The sequence below is a fragment of the Bombus pyrosoma genome, linkage group LG6 (genome assembly GCF_014825855.1).
Source record: "Bombus pyrosoma isolate SC7728 linkage group LG6, ASM1482585v1, whole genome shotgun sequence".
Taxonomy (NCBI): Eukaryota; Metazoa; Arthropoda; class Insecta; order Hymenoptera; family Apidae; genus Bombus; species Bombus pyrosoma.
Window position 1 is genome coordinate 14,268,139 of NC_057775.1, and position 20,323 is coordinate 14,288,461.

At 40.7% G+C, this 20,323-nt stretch overlaps 1 protein-coding gene across 6 annotated transcripts in view; it reads right to left on the reverse strand.

The window, feature by feature from the left end:
- Positions 1–20,323, reverse strand: part of LOC122568746 (neurogenic protein mastermind) — a 247,455-nt gene that overhangs the window by 118,204 nt on the left and 108,928 nt on the right. For 2 of the 6 annotated variants that reach the window (XM_043728856.1, XM_043728855.1), the window contains exon 1: positions 2,235–6,925. The exons of the other annotated variants lie outside the window; for them this stretch is intronic. In XM_043728856.1, coding sequence (XP_043584791.1) covers positions 2,235–2,240 — 6 coding nt within the window. In that variant the 5' untranslated portion in view covers positions 2,241–6,925. Of the gene's footprint in view, positions 1–2,234; positions 6,926–20,323 lie in introns of those variants that run through there. 6 annotated transcript variants of the gene reach the window in all.

Consider the following 20,323-nt stretch of genomic DNA (forward strand, 5'->3'; position numbering starts at 1 on the left):
CGACCGTCGTTTTTGCGGATTGGCTAATCGCCATTCGCTGTACACCGCATATGAAAATGATTTTCTTTCCGAATGCTTTACATTTCAAGCGTAATAAAAGCACGGCTTATTGTTAGATATTTAGATTGTCCATATTTTGAGAATATATTTGTAGAAATTCATTTGAATATCAGAGGTCATATCACGGGTCACAGATATTTAAATGTGTATATTGTCTTAGTTACTCCAATTTTAGTATATTATGTATATTTATATATTAATACTTTGTATGCTATATGAAAATATAGAATGTATTGTAAGATATAAAAGAAATATTAAATATTACAGAAAATGAATAAGTATCGATATATTTATCGTAATTGTTACAATATCAAAGAACAACTTCTGATCATAATACATTAACAAGTATTTAAATGTTAATCGTCAGACATTAATTATCACGATTTTAATTTGTTGGGTTTAGTTTCCATGCTTTGGAAACAGCATTAAAAATATATACAAATTATTTGAAAGGTAGAATCGATACTTTGAGAAAGAGAATTCGTATAATATAGTGGTATACGTGACTCTGCTTTTCGTCCGTTGAGAAGCAACGAACGGCTTTCAAGAACCGTGGAAAACCGCATCGTCCGGGATGGGCCGATTCTCGACTAACGCCCCGGATCGCGAACCAGTCATTAGTGCAACGGAACCGGTGCGCCTGGGACAGAGAAACGCGGAATGTCCGCAGAGCGCTCGCACTGGATGCCCCTATTATCGGTCGTCCGACCGCTAGAATGCCGTTAGACGACAGTCGATCTATTGTTCTACGTGTGTGCATGTGCATGCGATCTTGACGCTTCTCGGGCGGAGGGCGAAGCCAACGGCCTAACTACAACTAAATCAATAACCACTGCATCTCTTTCTCTCTTGTTTCCCAGATTTTTACTTTGATTTTCAATAGGAGGAGCGTCATATTTTTTAATTTCTCTTGCCTAAAATCTAGATCGTTATATCTGTGAATGATTTCAAGTGCATTGTGATATGTATCGCGATATTTGCAAAATTTTTTTTAGCAATCTAAGAAGCTCGACAGTTAATTTTGCAAAGAAAAGTAATTATCATATAAATAATATATATTATATAAATAAATGATAATTATATATAATATAATGAAATAAGGTTCTTAAAATTTCCAAGATACTAAAATTCTTTGAAATCCTCCACCATAGTCCCTATATATTATATTTATATTCGATCATCGACGAGTACCGGTGTACAAAGTCACGGTATAATAAATACGTCCGTGTTATGCTCGAAGAGACACGCACCGCAATTTCAATACAAACAACTGGTGTACGTGGTGCAATACAGTTATGGCTGTCAGACGTTTCCGGTTTCTTTGAATCTTCTAGAGTGCCTATCGCGTGGGTAAGACGTGTAATAGATTTCAACCAGTGTCGTTTTAAGAGAAAAAGGATCGAATATATGGATGATCGCAGATACACCAGCATCGTTTCGGTGAGACGAACGCGACTTTCCGTCGATTTTTCGGAGTTGAATCATTTTTATCGTCCCGGAACTTCCGTTATCTGGTGACATTTCGTGCGCGCTCCAAGTTTCGGACACGGTTGAAGATAAACAAAAAAATTCACGAATCGATATCTTTTATCTACGTTGCTATTGGAAGCCAGCAGAAAAACCTGTCTGTGAGTCGTTATTTTTCAAACTTGAACCCCTTTAATACCGATCCCTTTATTCTAAACTATGTAATAAATTATGAACGATTCTGACATTTAAATTCAATTAACTCTTCCCTCTCAGAATTAGAAATTCAACTTGTGCATTCACTGTGCACTACAAATTGCTAATATGCTCGTTATTCTTATCATCAATTATTATCAATAAAATAAATATTAACGATCAATTGTTAAAATTGCAAATGTTTCTAACCTCACATTAAAAAAAAAAAAAAAGAAAAACGAAAAGAAAAACAAAAACAGATTTAGAAACAGAGAATTATAGTAGTTTAAACCTTTCAAAACAACGACTGAACATTAACCATTCAATCGCGTAAAAGGCCGTTAAAAAGGTAATATTTAGATTTGTCAGTAAACACGCGAAACACAAAAGAGTAGGTAATAGTCCGATTGAATACACTTAAGAGTTAGTCACGCTAGACTCAAAACAAACGATGACACACGCGCGCCACGTAGTGACGATAGATAAGAAATATTATTTTCAAATGGACATACCATCATTCCAGGCAATGTAATGAAGCACGAACGGCTCGATAGCGAGAGATTTCCTTGTTACAGGGGGGCCACCCGGGCCTGTGGCCCTGGTTGGTGGGTGCCCACCATGCCCCTCCTCCGACGGCTTCTTCTTGTTATTAGAATATCTACACTAATACACTATCGTTAATCGGTGAATATGTCCTTTTTTTCACACGATGATGATACGCGTTAACAGTTGTCGTCGTTACAAATACATCTTTCTCTTCTCTGTTTGAAGTATGGAAGATTCTCAGCGAAACTTGAAGGTCATTTTCTGGAACGCGCCAACGCAACCGCTGTACTTTCGCTTTCGTCGTGTCTTCCGCGCTTTTCCGGAGACGCTTGAACCACCACCAGCGCGCCACCACCGGCAACAACTTTCTTTCGCGCGTAACCAAACCGAACTTGCAAGTCCCGTAACGGCGCATACACAACAAATAGGTGGCGAAAAAGTCACTAGTATTCTCAGATATTTCTTTCACAACGATATAATTCGATCAGCGCGACACAAGCATTTCTTGTTGAACGAGAACGATTCTTTCACCTTTGTTGCGTTGTTAATCCGTGCGTTGTTCTAGAAAAGATATACATGTACGATATATCTCTAGTTTCTTCTTCTTACTTTACAGCTTAACACTTTACATTGAAGCCTCTGACTCTTACTACGTTACTTCTATTGTACACGATGTAACTGCTCCGATGCCCGTATAATAAACGTAATGCCCTTCCGATCACTTTGACTAGCTATCACACCAGCAGCGAAGTAGAGGTTAGCGCGCGCGCGCGCTCGAGAACGTCACCGCGTACGGTTTATAATACTCTGTTCCTCGCCGCCAGTCGAACGTCACGCAACCGGCGAGAAAAAGACGCCGGGAATAGAATCGACGTTCCCGTGTCCCTCGACCAGCATATCACCACTGTTTCACGCCGCTATTGGCGTCCGGACGACGCGAGCGCGCTGCTTGGATCCGCGGGCCGAAATTCTCAGCTCGTTGAAACGAGTTTGCGTGCCGCATATCGTCCAACGGTTCCGTGACCTCCGAACTCCGTCGAGTCTCTTTCTTTCCTTCCCCCTCTTCCTCTTTTTCTCTGTCACTCCACTGATGCGAGCGACAGATAAGACGTATACTAACAACGTCTCGATAACATTCACTCCGAAAAACACTCGGCGCGCCGCACCACCACCAAAAGTTTCACCAGTCGCATATTCGATTTCCTTCCAATGACTAAATACTTGTAAAGCACGCCACCAATTTTTTGCACGTTAATGTTCTTCAACCGGTAATACACACGTCCGTGCGAAAGATTTCACACTGTTCCCGCGAAATGTTATCGAACACATGATAACAACGATTTCTGTAATATACCGATCTTCAGTGGTTCTTGTATTTACTAACACAATGACCGACAAGAAGGGAAGTTACTTAGACGGTTTTTGTGCCATGTCACGATGATACCACTGAATCAACTGCTACGAATAAACTCTTGAATGAATAATGAGAACCAAGCTGTCCACGTTACTTCCAACAACAGCACGACTGTTAAATTAAGTCGAAACAGACCGCGTCGATTTTCCCTCGTAAATCGTCAACAGGTAGTTCGGGAACATTGACTCGAAACACGCATATGAAGACGAGAAGCGTGATGGTCGTCGCGATCGAAGTTCGATCGATCGAATTTCGACGAATATCGTATCAAAAATTTACAACGGACGACAATCGATCAAACGGGAGAGAAGCACGGTGCACGTCGCGGCTTCGAACAGCTGATCGCGCGCGCATCACTCTCTGTCACTGCTGGCACTACAGGGAACGGGAGGAATGCCAAATCTTACTCTCGTCAGGAATAAAATTCTTCTTTTCTTTTTTTCTTCCGTCTTGTTCGCTCCACGCACGATTCGGGCCCTAATTTATCTCCGTTTTATTTTCGCTCGTGACGAATCTCGTCTCGTGTTTATCTCGAAAGTAGCCTGCTCTCGCTCTTTCTCACTGTCGAATGCGTCATCAGCACACCGAAAGTTGCACTCACTACAGCCGCTCGTATTATACGTGGTCTCCTTACGTTGATAACGTGCAAGTTACACGTGTGCGTGTGTATATTACGATAACTCCGATATTCCTATTCTTTCCTCTGGCACTACTATCTCCCTTCTCTTTTGGTTCGCTGGCTATCTCTCCTCCACCGCGGAGACTGAACTATTTTTGTTGCGTTGGAAGTAACAGCAGTAGTAGCACGCGTCAGCCCCCCACTCTTTATTTTTCTCGTCCGCTTTCCTTCCTCCTTCTTACGTTTTTCCCTTCCCACGTTCTTCTCCTCGTCGCTGTCGCCGTCCTCGTTCCTCGTCTTCCTCGTCGTCGTCTTCGTCGTCGTTAGTATCGCCGTTGGCCCTTTGTTCTTTATACAGCGATCGACCGGCACGTTGCCCCCCTGCCAGCAGGCGAACACCGGAAAGAAGAAGAGGAAGAGGTGGAAGAGGACGACTGGGTTTTTTCATACGCAAACATCGGCCGGCAAACCCTTTTTTTGCCCCCGTGTGTTACGATCACGTCTACCGAGCCGATTGTGAAAATTCACTGTGAGCTTTGAATGCCAGCCTTCCGACTACGGAAAGGTACTCTTGTTCGACGACCACGCGGTGTCCCGAGGCGCGCCACGCAGCGTGTTGTTCGCTCTGCTGTCTTCTCTAAGTGCGTCTATGCCTCTTTTTACTCGAATCAGCCACACTCGGTGCTATGCAACAGTTGTGAAACTGCGTCGCGATATATTCCGAAATTTCTCGATCTCAAAATCCGACCAAACTTTCGTTTCTAAGATATAGAAGAAACGAAAGGAATCACGAAACGAAAGGAAGAAGCGGAACGACAGAAAGAAAACAGAGTCAGGAGAAGATCGAGAACGCGGAAAGCACACGAGATCGCAGTGACACGAGGCGCGAAGAACGCGCTCGGACAGAGAGGCGTTCTAAGAGAGGAAGAGCAAGGACCTCTATGGTGCTCGTCCTATCGAAGTCCGCGAGCGATTGACTCCCGCGCGTCCCGGTCTCGAAACCGTGGCACGCGTGAGGGGCGCACGGGAGGGGATTCCCGCGGGAGGAGAAGAGGCACCGAGGAACGAGGGGAGATCGAGCGGGTATGTCGGGTAGTCGGACGAGGGGAGGGGGACTGCAGGAGGGAAAGGGGAGGGAAGAATCGGTGGCGGTGGCGGTGGCGGCGACGGCTGCGGTAGAACCAGGAGGTAACGCCAAAGAGGGACTGCGGCGAGAGAGGGGCCGGTGGAGTGCGGTGCTGCCGCGCGGCGAGGGGAACGGAACGTCCACGGCAGCGGAGGGGGTGGATATGGCGCGTGCCACTACACGCTAGCAGGTGGAGTGCGCGTGCCCAGAAATCTTCTCTCTCTTCGCTCCCTTCCCTTGCTCTAACAGATCGTTCTTTCCTTCCTTCGTTCTCGTTCTGCCAAACTCGTTTCTTCTCTTGTTCTTTCTTCCTCTTTCTTTCTTGCGTCCCCTCTATCTTTATTCGTGATTCCTCTTCGTTCTATTCTATGTCGTGTCACGATCGTGTCACTTCCTCTCTCCGTTCCTCTTCTATCTCGCCGCAGTGGTTATCTACGTCTACGTTCAGTCGCTTTGCAAATAAGAGAACACCTTCCCCTCCACCTCCTTCCGTCTGTTTCTTCTTCTCCTTCTTCTCTCGTTTCCTCGTTCTTCCGGCCACAGTCGTTATTATTCCGTTTCTTGTCGCAAACGTACCTGTTCCGCAACTAATTTACCCGCCTTGCATTCTTACCTTACCACGGTCCACTCACTTTGTACGTTGCCGACTCAATCACGCACCAATTGAGTTACTTTCGCTCGTTTAATTTCTTGTTAACTTTAGTTTTACTTAGCTCTTAGATTAGAAGGAAGTATAGGTGTTCGTGGAAATTTGAGTTTCAAGAAATTCGAAGAATTTCACTCGTTCTTGGCGACACTTCTATCCGAATGTACTTCGAGATTCGCAACGTTTGGGCCCCGATTAGCAGGCATCGCAATTTTAACTCGTAACACGATTTGAGGATTCCTGCATTCATAATATTTGCGCTGTGCGGTCAGGTTATTCTCGTAAGCACGATAAGAGTTGCTAACGAAAGTCTCAGCTGCGATAACCGTCGAGGGCACGTAGCCAAGTCTTCGTGACAAATTTTAATTTGTAATATCGAAGAATCTCTACAGATTGTTTAAAACGTGTTCTTGCGATTTATCGGTGGTACTCGTAATCGTCGGAGCAACACTTTATTCGTATTAATACCGAAGAGAAATTCCACATTGTATCCGATAGTTTAAACAACATCGCCTATCTGCAACATGCATTATCGCTCGTGCCTCGCGCGATACCACTTTTAAAATTTCAACTTTAACTTCACGATAGTATATAAAAAGTGTGTATTATAACTATAAACAATTTACACTTTCGAGTTTCAGTCCTCTCCGAGCAACGTTCCCTTAAAAACTTAATTTTCGACTAAAAGTATCTTCAGTTCCTTCGGAAATGTCAAGGAGTTCGATCACAATAAACGAAACGCCGTGTAGTATTGTAGCTCTGTATATTCTGAACGTCCGTTAGAACGGAGCTGTCACGGAGCTGCGCACGTGGTTTGCAAGGAGCGCGAAAGAACAACAAACCCCACACAACACAAACCTGACGCCCCGAGGAGTCGCCAGCCACTGACTCTCCTTCCGATTCGACTCGACTCGACTTGACTCGGCTCCGTTCGACTGGCCTCGCCCCGCTTCGCCTCGTTTCCCTCGCCACGCGCCGTCCCGCTCCGTCTCGTATCGTCTCGTTTCGTCTCGTCTCGTATCCTCTCGTGTCGTCTCGCTCGTCCCGTCCCGCTACGGCACGTCGCACCGCGCCGCGTCGTCGTGGTAAAGCGCGCACGTAGGCACGCGTTCGGCTATGCTCGTCCCGAACCCGAGGCGACCCGAAGTGACCCGAGGCAACTCGTCACGATTCCGACTACAACTTCGACTCCGATTCGCGCTCGTTTCGATCGTACTGTTGCCTCTTTGCCTGTTTTACACCGCCCGTATGATGCCATCGACTGCTGCAAAGAGGTTCACGGATTCAGAACCTCCAACCACTTGAACGGTAGGTAAATGTACCGCAACGCGTCTATCATGTATAGTTACCATAGTCCTACACACGCTGTCAGTGCAGCGGCGGCCGAATGAAGCCGAGTCGATATAATGCACCGTGAACTGTGAGAACAGCAAGGCAACGTGAGTGACGGATCGACGGGTATTGTTACGCGCTATGACCATGTGTAGTATTCTTTAGATTCTCGCCGTGACAAGGAAAGCTTTAAGAGAAATAACCTGTCGATAATGATGTTTCAATGATCGATACAAGCGATTTTAGATCAGTGTCAATAACGCGGACATTATTTCTTATTATCAATCCAATCTTTCAAAAGGTAAATTGATCAACCTTTTGTTAATTTCATTGCATAAGTACGCGATTAATGATATCAGATTCTCAAAGGTGGTATAAATAATAAAAAATTATAAGATCGATTTAAAGAACGTTACTTCTAATATTATCACTTTTCTGTACTTATTTGTCAATTTATTAAGTTGATCAATGTGCTTCCTGGGCGACACGATTATTAACAATATTTTCACTTTTCTCAGAGTGATATGTAATGTGGAACAAATTCAAATTTATTTATAAGGCATTTGTATGCACTTGTATTGTATATATATAATATATATATATAAATTTCATATCTAACAAAATACAAAATTAATGACTTGTGAAAAATACGAATGATAGGCACCATTCGCACCCTTGATGATGGGTCGCGAACGCGACTTAAGCGGCTGACGTGCAGCTGGCAGCGAAGCTTTTACACAGACGCATTCGCGACACGTCGCCCGCACTCCCAACCTCCACCAACACTTGGCCGTTGCGTCATCACGGTTTCACGGTGCGCTGGGATTCGACGGGAGGAGAAGGCGCGCGAGCGCGCAAACGGGACCACTGCGAGAGCGACGCATCTGTATCGCTCCGCTTGCACTTATTACAAATCCGCCAGTGATACTCAACCTAATTTAAACTTCACGCGAGCGTGACGTGTCGGCGCAACGGTATGGCTCCGAGTTAAACGTAGATTGGTATCTCTACGATCAATTTCTTATTTTTTTTTTCTTTTCTCTTTACATATGACATTTGTCTGAAATCGAATGTTTGTATATAGTTTAACAATATTAAAGGAGATCGGTTTATCGTAATTGGATATGTTAAGGTAAATTATATAGATCAAATACTATTATTCTAAACTGGATATAAATTTAAACGGCTTAATATTGAATCACGGTTACGTTTCATATTGCCAATATAATTCACGGAATAACGTTTGAACGTAATAGCAAATTAGCATATACCAACATATTTTAAACGTGACTAAACTAAATAAATCCTAAAGAATATCTGTGGCATCCAGAGATTATAGGAGATCAGTTGAAAAAATTGTTTACGGTAGACATTTTTAATTACTGCATAGACAAAGAAAATAACAGATCAAAGTGATCATTGATTTATTAATCGTACATCTAAACTTGAAAATAGAGTTGACCATGTTTTACTTCTCATTACGGTTAGATACATTATGATCAGGTGCTCCAACGTTCCACATCCTCGAAAGCGATAATTCGCGCTTGGCTTCGACCTGCGTATAAAGTAATTATCGCGGTTAGATCGAATACGAGCCAAGCGCGATGATTAAGGATCGAAGATTCACTAGAGCGTCTGTCCACTAATGTTAGTCGGTGATATGCATCTTCGAAACGAGAGGCAATATTAACAACGCGGATGTTGCGTGCAGATATTGTACGAATATCACGACAAGCTAGAATGGCGAGGTGGCATTTGTAATTAAATGTCCGACACGGTATCATAAAGACGGGCCTCATATCACGACATCACCCGCGCAATTCATGCTCGTCCGCTGCATTCTTTGCATGCTAGATACCGCGTGTTGCATTTCAATTAATATAAATTCCGGACCAGACAATTTTAACGATACTTTGGTGACTTAAGTCTGTGAATATAAAGTGGTGTATTTATCCTCGTTTTATCAAGAAAATTAATCCTCCATAAGCAAGCTAATCCGTTCATGGTTCGAGTGAAATTTCTCTACGTATTTTATTTCTTTCAAAAGAATTTTCATCGTGGTCTTTGTTAAAAAATTGTTCCAAATATTTGATTTATGGAATGGAAGATAGTAGACGTTTAGGGCAATGGAACATTTGAAAGAGAGATTTGATTTTCCCAAAAACTCTTTTCCCAAAATTAGAGTTCTATCTTAGCAGACAGTTACAATTTGCATACTTACTTATTGATACCAATTTAGAATCCATTTAACATTTTTAGTTGGAGAAACCAATTTTACGAGCTGAACCATATCTACCCTTTGAAGTAAATGATATAAGCGATGAGTTTTCGTTGAATCAAGGGGTAATCAGGATTGCTCTTGGAAGTAATGCGGGCTTCGATTAGTGGAGAGACTGTGAACATTTTAGTTTATAATGTATTACTCTGGTATCGAAATGGTAGATATTCTCGTCGACGATGGGGGAACATAGAGAAAAATACGGACTGATTTAGGGATATAATGCAGATAAGGGGAGATTAGGACGCGAGAAAACCAAAGACAAGGGGAAGAAACTTGGATGCGGTGACGAAGCGATAACGATATGCGTTTCACTATTCCTATGAAACATGTAAGTTACAAGATGAAATAATATGTTAATAGTACAAGGAATTAAACAGATAAAAATTTTTTAGTAATATCATACTGATTATGAAGTAACTTCTTAATTTTTTAAAATCTGTTTCTTAATAACAACATGATTGATTTTACTCGCGTTACTAGATAATAAAGTTACAAAATCATTGAAATAAGCCCTTGTAATTCTTTGAAATTAGACGCTGATTGTTTCAACGCTGACAGTTTCTCTTTGATCATTCGTTTTAACATAGAGAAGATCCTTTTTAACGTATATGACATTTTAACATAAGTGTTTATAAGTGTATGAGTCTACCGAAACGAATACATTAACTGAATTTTTATTTTTAAAAAATCCCAAGATAATATGGGTAATTGAAGAAAGCCGGTTAGAACAAAGAAAAATTTGATTATCCAATTAAGCACAATTTGATTATTCATTTTTTAGATAAACGTCTATTCGTAATTTATGTGTTAATACATTGATTGGACAATTAAATGACATTGTCGTTAATAAATAATAAATATTTTTTTATAGTATATGTATTGATGCACCAAGAATTTAATGTTCTAAATTCAATGGTATTATTATAGCAATAGCCGAGACAAATGTTAAAAATAGGCCGGTCTATAAGAAGCACAGTGGCTTTGTAATCAAAAAATATCAGCCAAACGTAAGACCGAAAAACTAGCCAACCGGAGTTTTAAATTATTAATTTTTTCCCATTGAAACGTAATCGTTATTCGAAAAAAGTGTCAACCGTTCGAATAGCTGCCACTTCGTGACGTAACTTTTTCAAACATCGATCAGCATTTCGCTTTCTCTTTATATTTATTTGCTCGAATTCATATCCAGTATGTAACATTTAATAAATATGTCAGCGAAAAGAATTTTGGCTGAAAATATACGTGAAATGATTTTTATGTTTGAAAGTTAATTTTAATTAAATCGTTATCAAATCTCTCCTCAAAAGATATCTTTTTACCACTCTCCTTGTAAGAACAAGAGTTGATAATATTTTTTTAACAAAGGGAAGTTTTAAAACATTATTAACAACCGAAGCTAAAAATCGACAGAAGACAATTATACCACATGGCTCGATTCTCATATGCACAGCTTGTCGTTTCATTCTTCGATTTCGATTAATTCGATTCATCCCCAGTGAAACAAGAGCCCCGGTTATCGATAAATCCAATTAACGACACCCGTCTTCCCCTTTCGTGACGGTGAATTATTAAAAGTTGTCAGTCATCGATAATCCTATACAGTCCACGTATCGAGATAGTCCGGCGAATCTCGAACTGCGACTTCTCTACGGGCGAACGAAAGAGTTTCTCTCCATGAGCCGCCACGCCTCCAGTACTCGCATATTTTTAGGTTAGACTATTTTCGAAAGTGCACGGAAGACAGGGGAGAGGCGCAGAATGAAAGAAGAGAGACGGGAAGAGGGGAAAAAATAAGGGAGAAGGATAGAGCGGGCGAGAATACCGATCGCGCTTCCTTTTTTTTTCTTCAGCGGTATCTGCTGGCTCGTTTTCGCCCACAGTCACGTAAAAGAAGCCAGCACCGGTATTATCCGCACAATGCACACACAAAAGAAAGGACTCTCGCGAGTGGAACAAGCAGGGGAAGGTAGAAAAAGAACGGGCGAAGAAGAACGTAGTTGGAGTAACAAAGATGGCGGAAGAAGAGGTCGATGCCGCCTTCCTACTGATTTGCGAGATCACTCTCTCCTTCTTTTTTCCTTTCTTTCCCTTCGTTCTATCCCTATCCTCGTCTTTTTCTCTCGCGATCTACCTTTTCTCTCGCTTTTTTCCTCTCCCTCCTCGCGACTTGTCACCCTGCCAGTCCCTCCTGTTTCTAGGTTTGCTGTTCATCGGAATGCAAGAGTACTTGTTCCCTCTTTCTCTATCGACCTCCTTCGCGACACGGCTGCAGCCAGAACCGACTGATTTTCTGTTCCATTGCTTCTGCCCGTGCAGCCACGCGCCTATTTATCGCAACAATTATTGCTCGGGACGCCTTTTCATCCTCCGTCAATGCAACTCCTGCCGGATTCTTATTGTTTGCGTGCTTCGGGTTAATCTTCCACACGCGCGTGACTTGTATGTTATGTACGTGTAGATTTTTCAGTCGCATTCTGTTTGTTTGTCATTGTACCCTTGTTACCATTGTTACTAGGCATACCATTTATGATAATTATTAATCTCTTTTGATATAATTGAAGGAGAATGATATCGACAATTTGATAAAAGTTATCATTTTCTTTGATATAAATATGATTCTTCGCTACTTCTCGATTTCTGACATTGTGTGAAGTTTCGGATATATATGCAGAGCACGTAAATATAAATTTCTAACCAGTCTCCTAATCCCAGTTTGTGCTAGATTATTAATTCAACAGATTAATAGAGATCTACAGTTAGAATTGATCTGACTTTTAGTTTGAACTGGATCTGTATTAGAATTTAAATTTGGATTAAGATTAAGACGCGGTGTAGACTCGAGTGAGGTTGAGCTTGAGTTTGTATTAAGTGTTTAGGTGAACCACGTTATAAGTTACAAGTACGCCTCCTTCTCTGCATCAACATAGACATTCCTCTTCTTAATTCCTTGCCTTATAATATCGAGTCATACTCGTGACACAGATAATGGTTCCGATTCAACAAACAGAGATTGTATTCGTAATTAAATTTTTAACTCTAATTCCGAAGCAACATTTCACCATTGAATGCCCTGAAAGTGTTCCGATTTCATTTTAAATTCATCGAGCCTAGTAAAAGTAGATTAATAGAGTAAAATCTTCATTAAAATTGGATATTTTCAATAAATAATACATATTTTGTAACATTCCTCGTCCTTACTTTTCAATTTGAACTAACAAAAAATGCCTCCCGTGATATTCAGCGAAGATCAAACGCAACCCGCGTGTCTCGCGAATTTACGCGAGGTCGTTCCACGCGAAAACCAGCACGCCCTGCAAAGGGTTAAATAAACGAGTCTCAAAAAGGAAGCACCGAAGAGGAACTGAAATAACGCGGAACATTTTTACATTCTTCCCCTCTCTAGCCTTTCCCCTGGGCCGCGCTAACGAGCCAACCGTTCCATACGGTTCGTGGCAAAAAGCCTCTTAAGGTTGACAAATTTCAATTACGCGCGCTCGCTCGGCAGCGCGCCGATTTATCTCGAGGCGTGCGCGATTCCAGCGAAACCTGTCGTCAGCGAATTCCTTCGGCGAACAAAGAGCCTCCACTTGGTCGGCCAGACCGAGATTTGCTCGCGACTAACCGGCGCATAACTGAAAAGTAAAAGCGTCAAAGGATCCAGGCCCGCCGATGTCTTCGCTTCTCGTACGCGACCAGCCAACGTTCCTCTCTTAAAGTCACGTTTATTTAAACGAACGCGAGGTATAGAGCGCGTGCGCGCTGGAACAAAACCACGCGCGTAACGGAGGGAACGAACGGGACAAGAAACATGGCGTGAAGATTACGCGTGCATAGTGATATCTACAGTGACGCGATAGAGAAACGTTTCATCCAGGTTGCGCTTTTTAAAGCGTTCTAACCTGCTCGTTGCGAGCGACGTTTTAACAGATCTACACTGCCGATTGAATTTTTATTGTATACAGTAGCTCATGAAAGTATAATATTTGAACAGTTTCCTTACTTTTATGTATATATCATGTGTGTTATGTAAAGCATTTTGAAATTTCATTAGCACTGTTATGAGAACCGAGCTTCTTCACCACGTACATTGGCAGATATTTGAAACAAATCTGAAAATGTATATCGAAATTACAACACGCTCACTGCGAACATATGTTTATTAACAAATTATGAATAGCCATTTTCATAATAGCGTTAATGTAACTTCCAAATATTTTGTATAACAAACATAATATATTTACAAAAGCTGTCTACAAGTGTCCGTGTATCTACATATGCTACACAGATAATAAACAATATTACAAATTTTTCTTCCACGAGAATCCAGCTCTTCCACAAAAGCCCGGACAAAAAGAACAGCAGAAATATTCTCAACAATTCAAGAACACTTCTCTCCAGACATATAACGGTTCGTGAAACGACATTCGAAATCACGTCGCGGAGATCGAATCTAAAAGGCGTTTGCATGCCAGACAATTTAAAGTATCTGGCTTGGCGCGAGACCGTTCCCATTGGCCACAGTTACGAGAGCGTTTATTTATTTCGTAACTCAACCAGACCTGGGATTATAACAATTTCCACGGATGCCTGGTAACAATGTTCTCCATTCTAATTGCCAGCTTCTCGGACGATCCTGGCTCACAAACGCATCACAGTTACGCCGAACGATCGACTGTGTCCTTCCAACTGTGTGTTACCAGGAGAGGAGAGGATCGGTTAATTACACTGCACGGTCCGGCTATTAATGAGAATCACTGCCGTGGAATGACATCTACTACCTACTTGTTTTCATTAGAGCCTTAGAAGTGAGCACGAACCGATGGCGTGTTTGTACAACTATGCCTCCTCTCGAGCAGAGCTCGGTATCGCACATCCACGTAATTGAATCACGCTCGTCGCCCCGGCTAAACAGATCCGTTCTCGGTAAATGGGATTCCATGGAAATAAGCGGCTAGGATTGACCATGAATGAGAAACGAACCAGTTGATAGAAAAGCGCGAGATATACAAAGAAGACAAAGATTCGATAGATCTCAAATAGAGAGTTTGTAGAAATAAGGTGGTAGCTGTAATATTTAAATTGTACTTATTCGAAGGGAAAACCATGCAGGCTTTACATTAAAAAATCTAAAATATCATTAGTCTGAATTATCAGTCGACTATGATTTTATAGTATGTTTGAAAAAGCGTTTTGGCTCTGATTGATTTTAAGTTGGTCTTTGTTGGTTTTTACGTGTTATTGAGACACAGAGCCGTGTCCTTATTGCAGTAATCCTTTCGATAATTATAAAATAAAATTTTGTCTTACCCATGAATCTACGTTGTTTAGATGGAGAAATAAAAATTCTGCTAGATCACTTACCTGGAACAAAAAGGAACGTTTGATTATCAGTTTATTCGTATGGTATGGACGGGAATGCAAAATCACAGTAGTTAAAACTAATTAGAGGATGTATGCTATGAACGAAGCTCTATTGCATCAATCAAGAGTATAATAGCGAAGTTCTATACATAAGTGTGATAGATTGATGTGCCAGCCGTATGATAATGCGAGAAAGATCGATGTTTCTCTGAAATTGGAAGTTCTACGATTCTGTGCATTCAATATCAGTCATATTAAGAATAATTTAACGATTAGCGAAATGGGACTATCTTGTATTCTATTATATTGAATGAAACTAAGAGAAGTAGATGCCCATAAAAAAATTCGGTTTTAAATTATCGTAATTGAATCTGTAATTCGATAAATTATGAAGAAAATTGTTAAAAGTACGAAGCATATACTGATATACATCATTATTATTAAAAACGCGCTTTCTTCTTTTATTAATAAAAATTAATATCATTAAAGTATCTTACGTGATACTAAATCGCAACATAGCGATATCTTAATTTTTTTAATTTCTTTATCTTCTTCGTTCTTTCTTTTTTTTCTTTTTTTGCTGCTCTACTTCTCACAGAATCGATATGGAATCGATATTGCTTGGAATAATTATACAATTTTATATCTTCATAATTTACATTGGCTCAGAGATAATTCATTCGAAGTCAAATCAGAAACTTAATTCCTATCACGATGTTTTTACATTCTATTCGTACAATAATAATCCTATATCTTAACACTGTAATATGCGATAAACTTCACAATAAAATTAATATAAATAGATGTGAAATAAACCACCGAATAATTCACTAACGAATGGACAAACAATTTAATCAAAGAAGACCAGGTATGTTCAAATAACCAGATAATTCGTGTTCGACATCTAAAATGGTTCAAACGACAAAAGAATTAATCAACGAAACAAGAGAAATGGATTTAGACCGATTTAAAACGTTCTCTAAACAACACATTGGTAAAGAACGTAACTGTGTATGAGCTGCTCTGACCCAACAATAGCACGACGAATCTCTAGTATTCTCTCGTTATCGAAGTTTTTTATGCCAACCTGATAACGAAACTGCAGAACTCTTACGTCAGCGCAGCGCACGGCCAACAAGCCACCGCCGCGCTGACGAACTTGCTTGATACAAAGTCGATATCTTGTTCAAGTGCAATGTCACCATGGAATATCGTTCTCATCGACACGAATACGTCGTCAACCAAAATCTTAGAATAACCATTGTTTTCGATTTGCCAAGTTTCATATAAATCAGAGGCCATCTAGACGTTTCTTTCAAGATCTTACGAAATTCTTTTCTTTCTTCGAGGCTGTCAAGGCAACAAATTTTTCCCCATATAAGTGGATGTCTCTTAAAATTGAAACACGTTTCTAACTTGAAACGTTCTTAAAAAAATAAAATTAAACATGATAATGACTTGTATCAAGGTCACAGGCTTCGGTGACGATCGAAGACAACCTGTGAATACAAACATGTTTACCACCGCGCGGCAGATATCAAATAATTCGTCAGCATATTGATAAACTCACAGCGTGCGACTCGGAGCAAGAGGAAAGTAACATAACTTTTTATGAAGAGAAATTTCTCTCGCTTTCTGTAGTTATTCGTCACGATTCCTATATGCAAAAATTCAAAGAGCTCGTTCCTTCGACAAAGATTAACGAATAAGAGGGAATCCGCAATTTTCAGCTGACCAATTCTAACACGTGAAACAATTACGTAAAATAATCATTATCTAATAATATTATATTTCTAACGTTGTAATTTCCTCCTAATGTTTTTAATTTAAAAAATGCTATCAAGCTCTTTGCATTCGTCCCATCCCTCGTTACGCATTTGCTTCGTTCCTAATAAATCATCCATGAACGAATTACAATAGTTGCTTAAATTCCGAATATTAGCAATTCCTCTTCTTCAATTAAAGAATCTCTCCTTTAACGAAGATGGCAGAGCTCAGATCGGAGAAGCAATTACACAAAAGTCATTGCAAAAGTCGAGCTCCTCCACTTAATTACAATACACAACCACGATGTTTCGTTTCGCTTTGGCATAAAGCTCTTTCATCCGAAATACTTTCTTTCACCGATGCTGCCCTTTCAGCGACTAAAAGCAGAGATAGCCTCAGCCAGGCGGAGGAAAACCATCGGGAAAAGGGAAAATGACGAAAGACGATGCTCGAGAGAGGATAGCAAGGAAGATTCAAGCAAGCAACAGTGTTTACACACGTCAGCCGAGGAGAACACCTTCCATGATCCCAAGAAACCAGGCCACCGGTGTATCCAACGCCTCCTCCACTTTTCTTCTTCAACATCCACGCGACTATACATACGCTCGACTTCGAAATATCGAAACGAACCTTTGGTGGAACCTATGGCCATGACGTGAATGCTAATTAATTTCGCTGAATAAATGGTACGAACGAGAACAGAAAACGAATTAAATATTGTAAGACTATTTTTTCAAACCATTGCAAATCGTTCCATTGCAATCGTACGGTGTTTCCTTTGGTTGCCATACCTGCAATACGTTGCCGTTCAATCGTATCAAGTTATTGTTCTTTGCAATCACGGATTTTTGCTTTGATGAAAAATTGCCACGTAATTATGTAACGAAGTTCGTATTGTTATGTAAATGAATTACAGAGCAAGGAAAGCGTGCTACGATTGCACTCGTGTAAGTTGTGACCCCTTTGTTCGTATTCCGATTTGTTTGTTCTTATTGTAAGATATACTCCAAGGTGGAAGAAAGATCGGAGAAAGAAGAAAATTTTTTATTTGGATGAGATGGAAATGGGACTTAGATGCCATTTGCTGAAAGTACGTGTACGATTAGCGATTATCGAGGATAAGATACGAGGAAATGTTTCGATACCGTGACACTTTATTTAAAAACTTTTGAAGCAAGGCGAGGCAAAGACAAATCAAGGACAGCAAAGTAAAGTAAAGATCAATTTACAATTTTATGACATCTTGTCCCGTACAATGTCGTTCATATCCTACATCCCGCGAAACAGCGACTTCGAAAAATCGCGAGATCTCACGACGCCCCTTCGAGGCATCTGTTCGACTTGCTTCGCATGTCGATCCCCTGGAATCGACTTGGAGATTCGTTCCTTCGTCAAACGTACGATTCGTTCGGTGGTTCGATTTATCGACGGTCGAAGGGATGAATCCGAGCGTTTTGGGGGGTAGGAGGTAGCGCGTACAAACGGGCAGGAGGGCGACGCTTGCATAAAGTGGTGGAAAATTCGGGTTGAAACCTGTGAAAGCGGGGAAAGAAGATCAATAAAGTGGTATGCCATACTGTCGGTGCCGCTGGTGTGCTGTTGTAGTAGCGGCTGGCTGGCTGGTGTGTATTATTAAGCGGAGGTGTGGAGCTAGAGAGTGCGAGGAAAAGAGAGAGGAGAGACGTGGAGGAGACTAGAGAGAGAGTGAAGATAAAGAGGGACGAATGGAGTGACGATAGACGGGAGAGGAACAGTCCGCACACCAGGAGAACGTTGGTCAGGGATGAACAGAGATAAAGCGTTGGTGCACGGGGGCGAAACGTGGAGCGAGAGGACGAATCGAAGGAGAAGAGGGAGAAGGTGAGAGAAGCAGTTGAAAAGGGATAAGGTAAGATCGAAAGGGGGCGAGCAGAGAATATGGAACAAGCGTAGATAATAAAATCTCACGCAAGCTGGAGAAGACTAGCGTAAGATGTCTGGAGGAATCGGTCGTGGCTCGTGAATATTAGCGGGACATTTAATATTGTTAATATCGCAAGCTATCTTCCAAAATATCAATGCGACATCAGGAAATTTGGTGCCAGAAATGACTGGTATCGATGACTGTCTATGGCAAGATGGTATCATTCAAAACAAAATATTCTTAGGGACCTATAACCTTCTTCGTGAATAGGATTTAGACTACTGAAATCGTGGTGTATTAATTGATATACATATACATTATTATATTAAATCGCTTAAAAATGTATTGTATTTCTTTATTATAATGAGAAATTTACATTGATACAGGATTGTTTTATTCTTTTTATACCTCCCATCTTTGTCTTTTTTCTTTCCCATTATCAACAAAATTACGATTTTGCGTAAATACTTATACTATAGAAACAGAGTATTAAAAAACAGATTTGTTTTATAAATTATGAATTATTTCGAGATATTAAGAGCTCGATAAACGAACAACGGATTAGAGGAACGAAATGCGTGTAATGGGCGATTTAGTGGAGCGGGAAGACGAAAAGTGAGCATCATGTGCCATACCCGCCTCGGTTACAACACGGTCTAGTTAGCAGAGCGCAGTTTTCTGCATGGTTTACACGTGGAATGGACGGTGCAACGGGAAGAGGTGAATTAGAAATTTGTTCTACATACTTATGCCGGTGTGAAGCCGGTGTTCTACGGGAGGCTGACCTCTCGCCGCTTCAATTCGCCTAATTTTGTATCTAGTAAATATCTAATCTAAAAAGAAATTCAAGTAAACCATCGAATACCTGATTGAAAAAGAAATGTAAATAAATCATCAAATACCTAATTTAAAAAGGAACTTGCATAAAGACAGAATTACAAAATACAGAATTGTATATCAGAAATTTATTTAAGATTTGTAATTTTCAGAGATAACGTTTGATGCCTATAAAAACCACCTATTTTTATACAGAAAATATCTTGTAAATTTTATCGAGAACGTGTCGTCTCTATAGAAAATTTTCGATTCTTATACGTGAAAAATTATTCAACATAGAAAATCTAAGGATAATCTACGTAACAAACAATATTTTACTTCTCACATCTTCTTATCTTCACTACAAAATAATCACGAAAAATCCTTCTTACCTAAAACACGAGCTTTTCCTCGCAATTTGCCTCAAAATCTTTTAAATTGTGGCGACAAAGGGCGACATCGAGTTCAAACAGGTTAATTTCACAAGATTCGGCTGAAAGATGGTCGGAAAACGCGTACAGCTACGAGTTGCCCGATATTTGAGTTTCCCCTTTAAGCCTGACTCATAGTCCCGCGATACGTGACCTCACGATTACTTTTCCATTCTGAAATTCGTCGTTACTACTCCATTTGAATTTAATTCTTCGAATTTTTTACCTCGTTACAACTAATTATCATCGAATTAAACTCTGACAATTCCAGTCGATCGACTGATATTAATTCGGTCATCGTAAAAATCGGTGTCAATTCGTTCTTTGTAAAGTGGACGACGCGCGTGATTACAATTTGC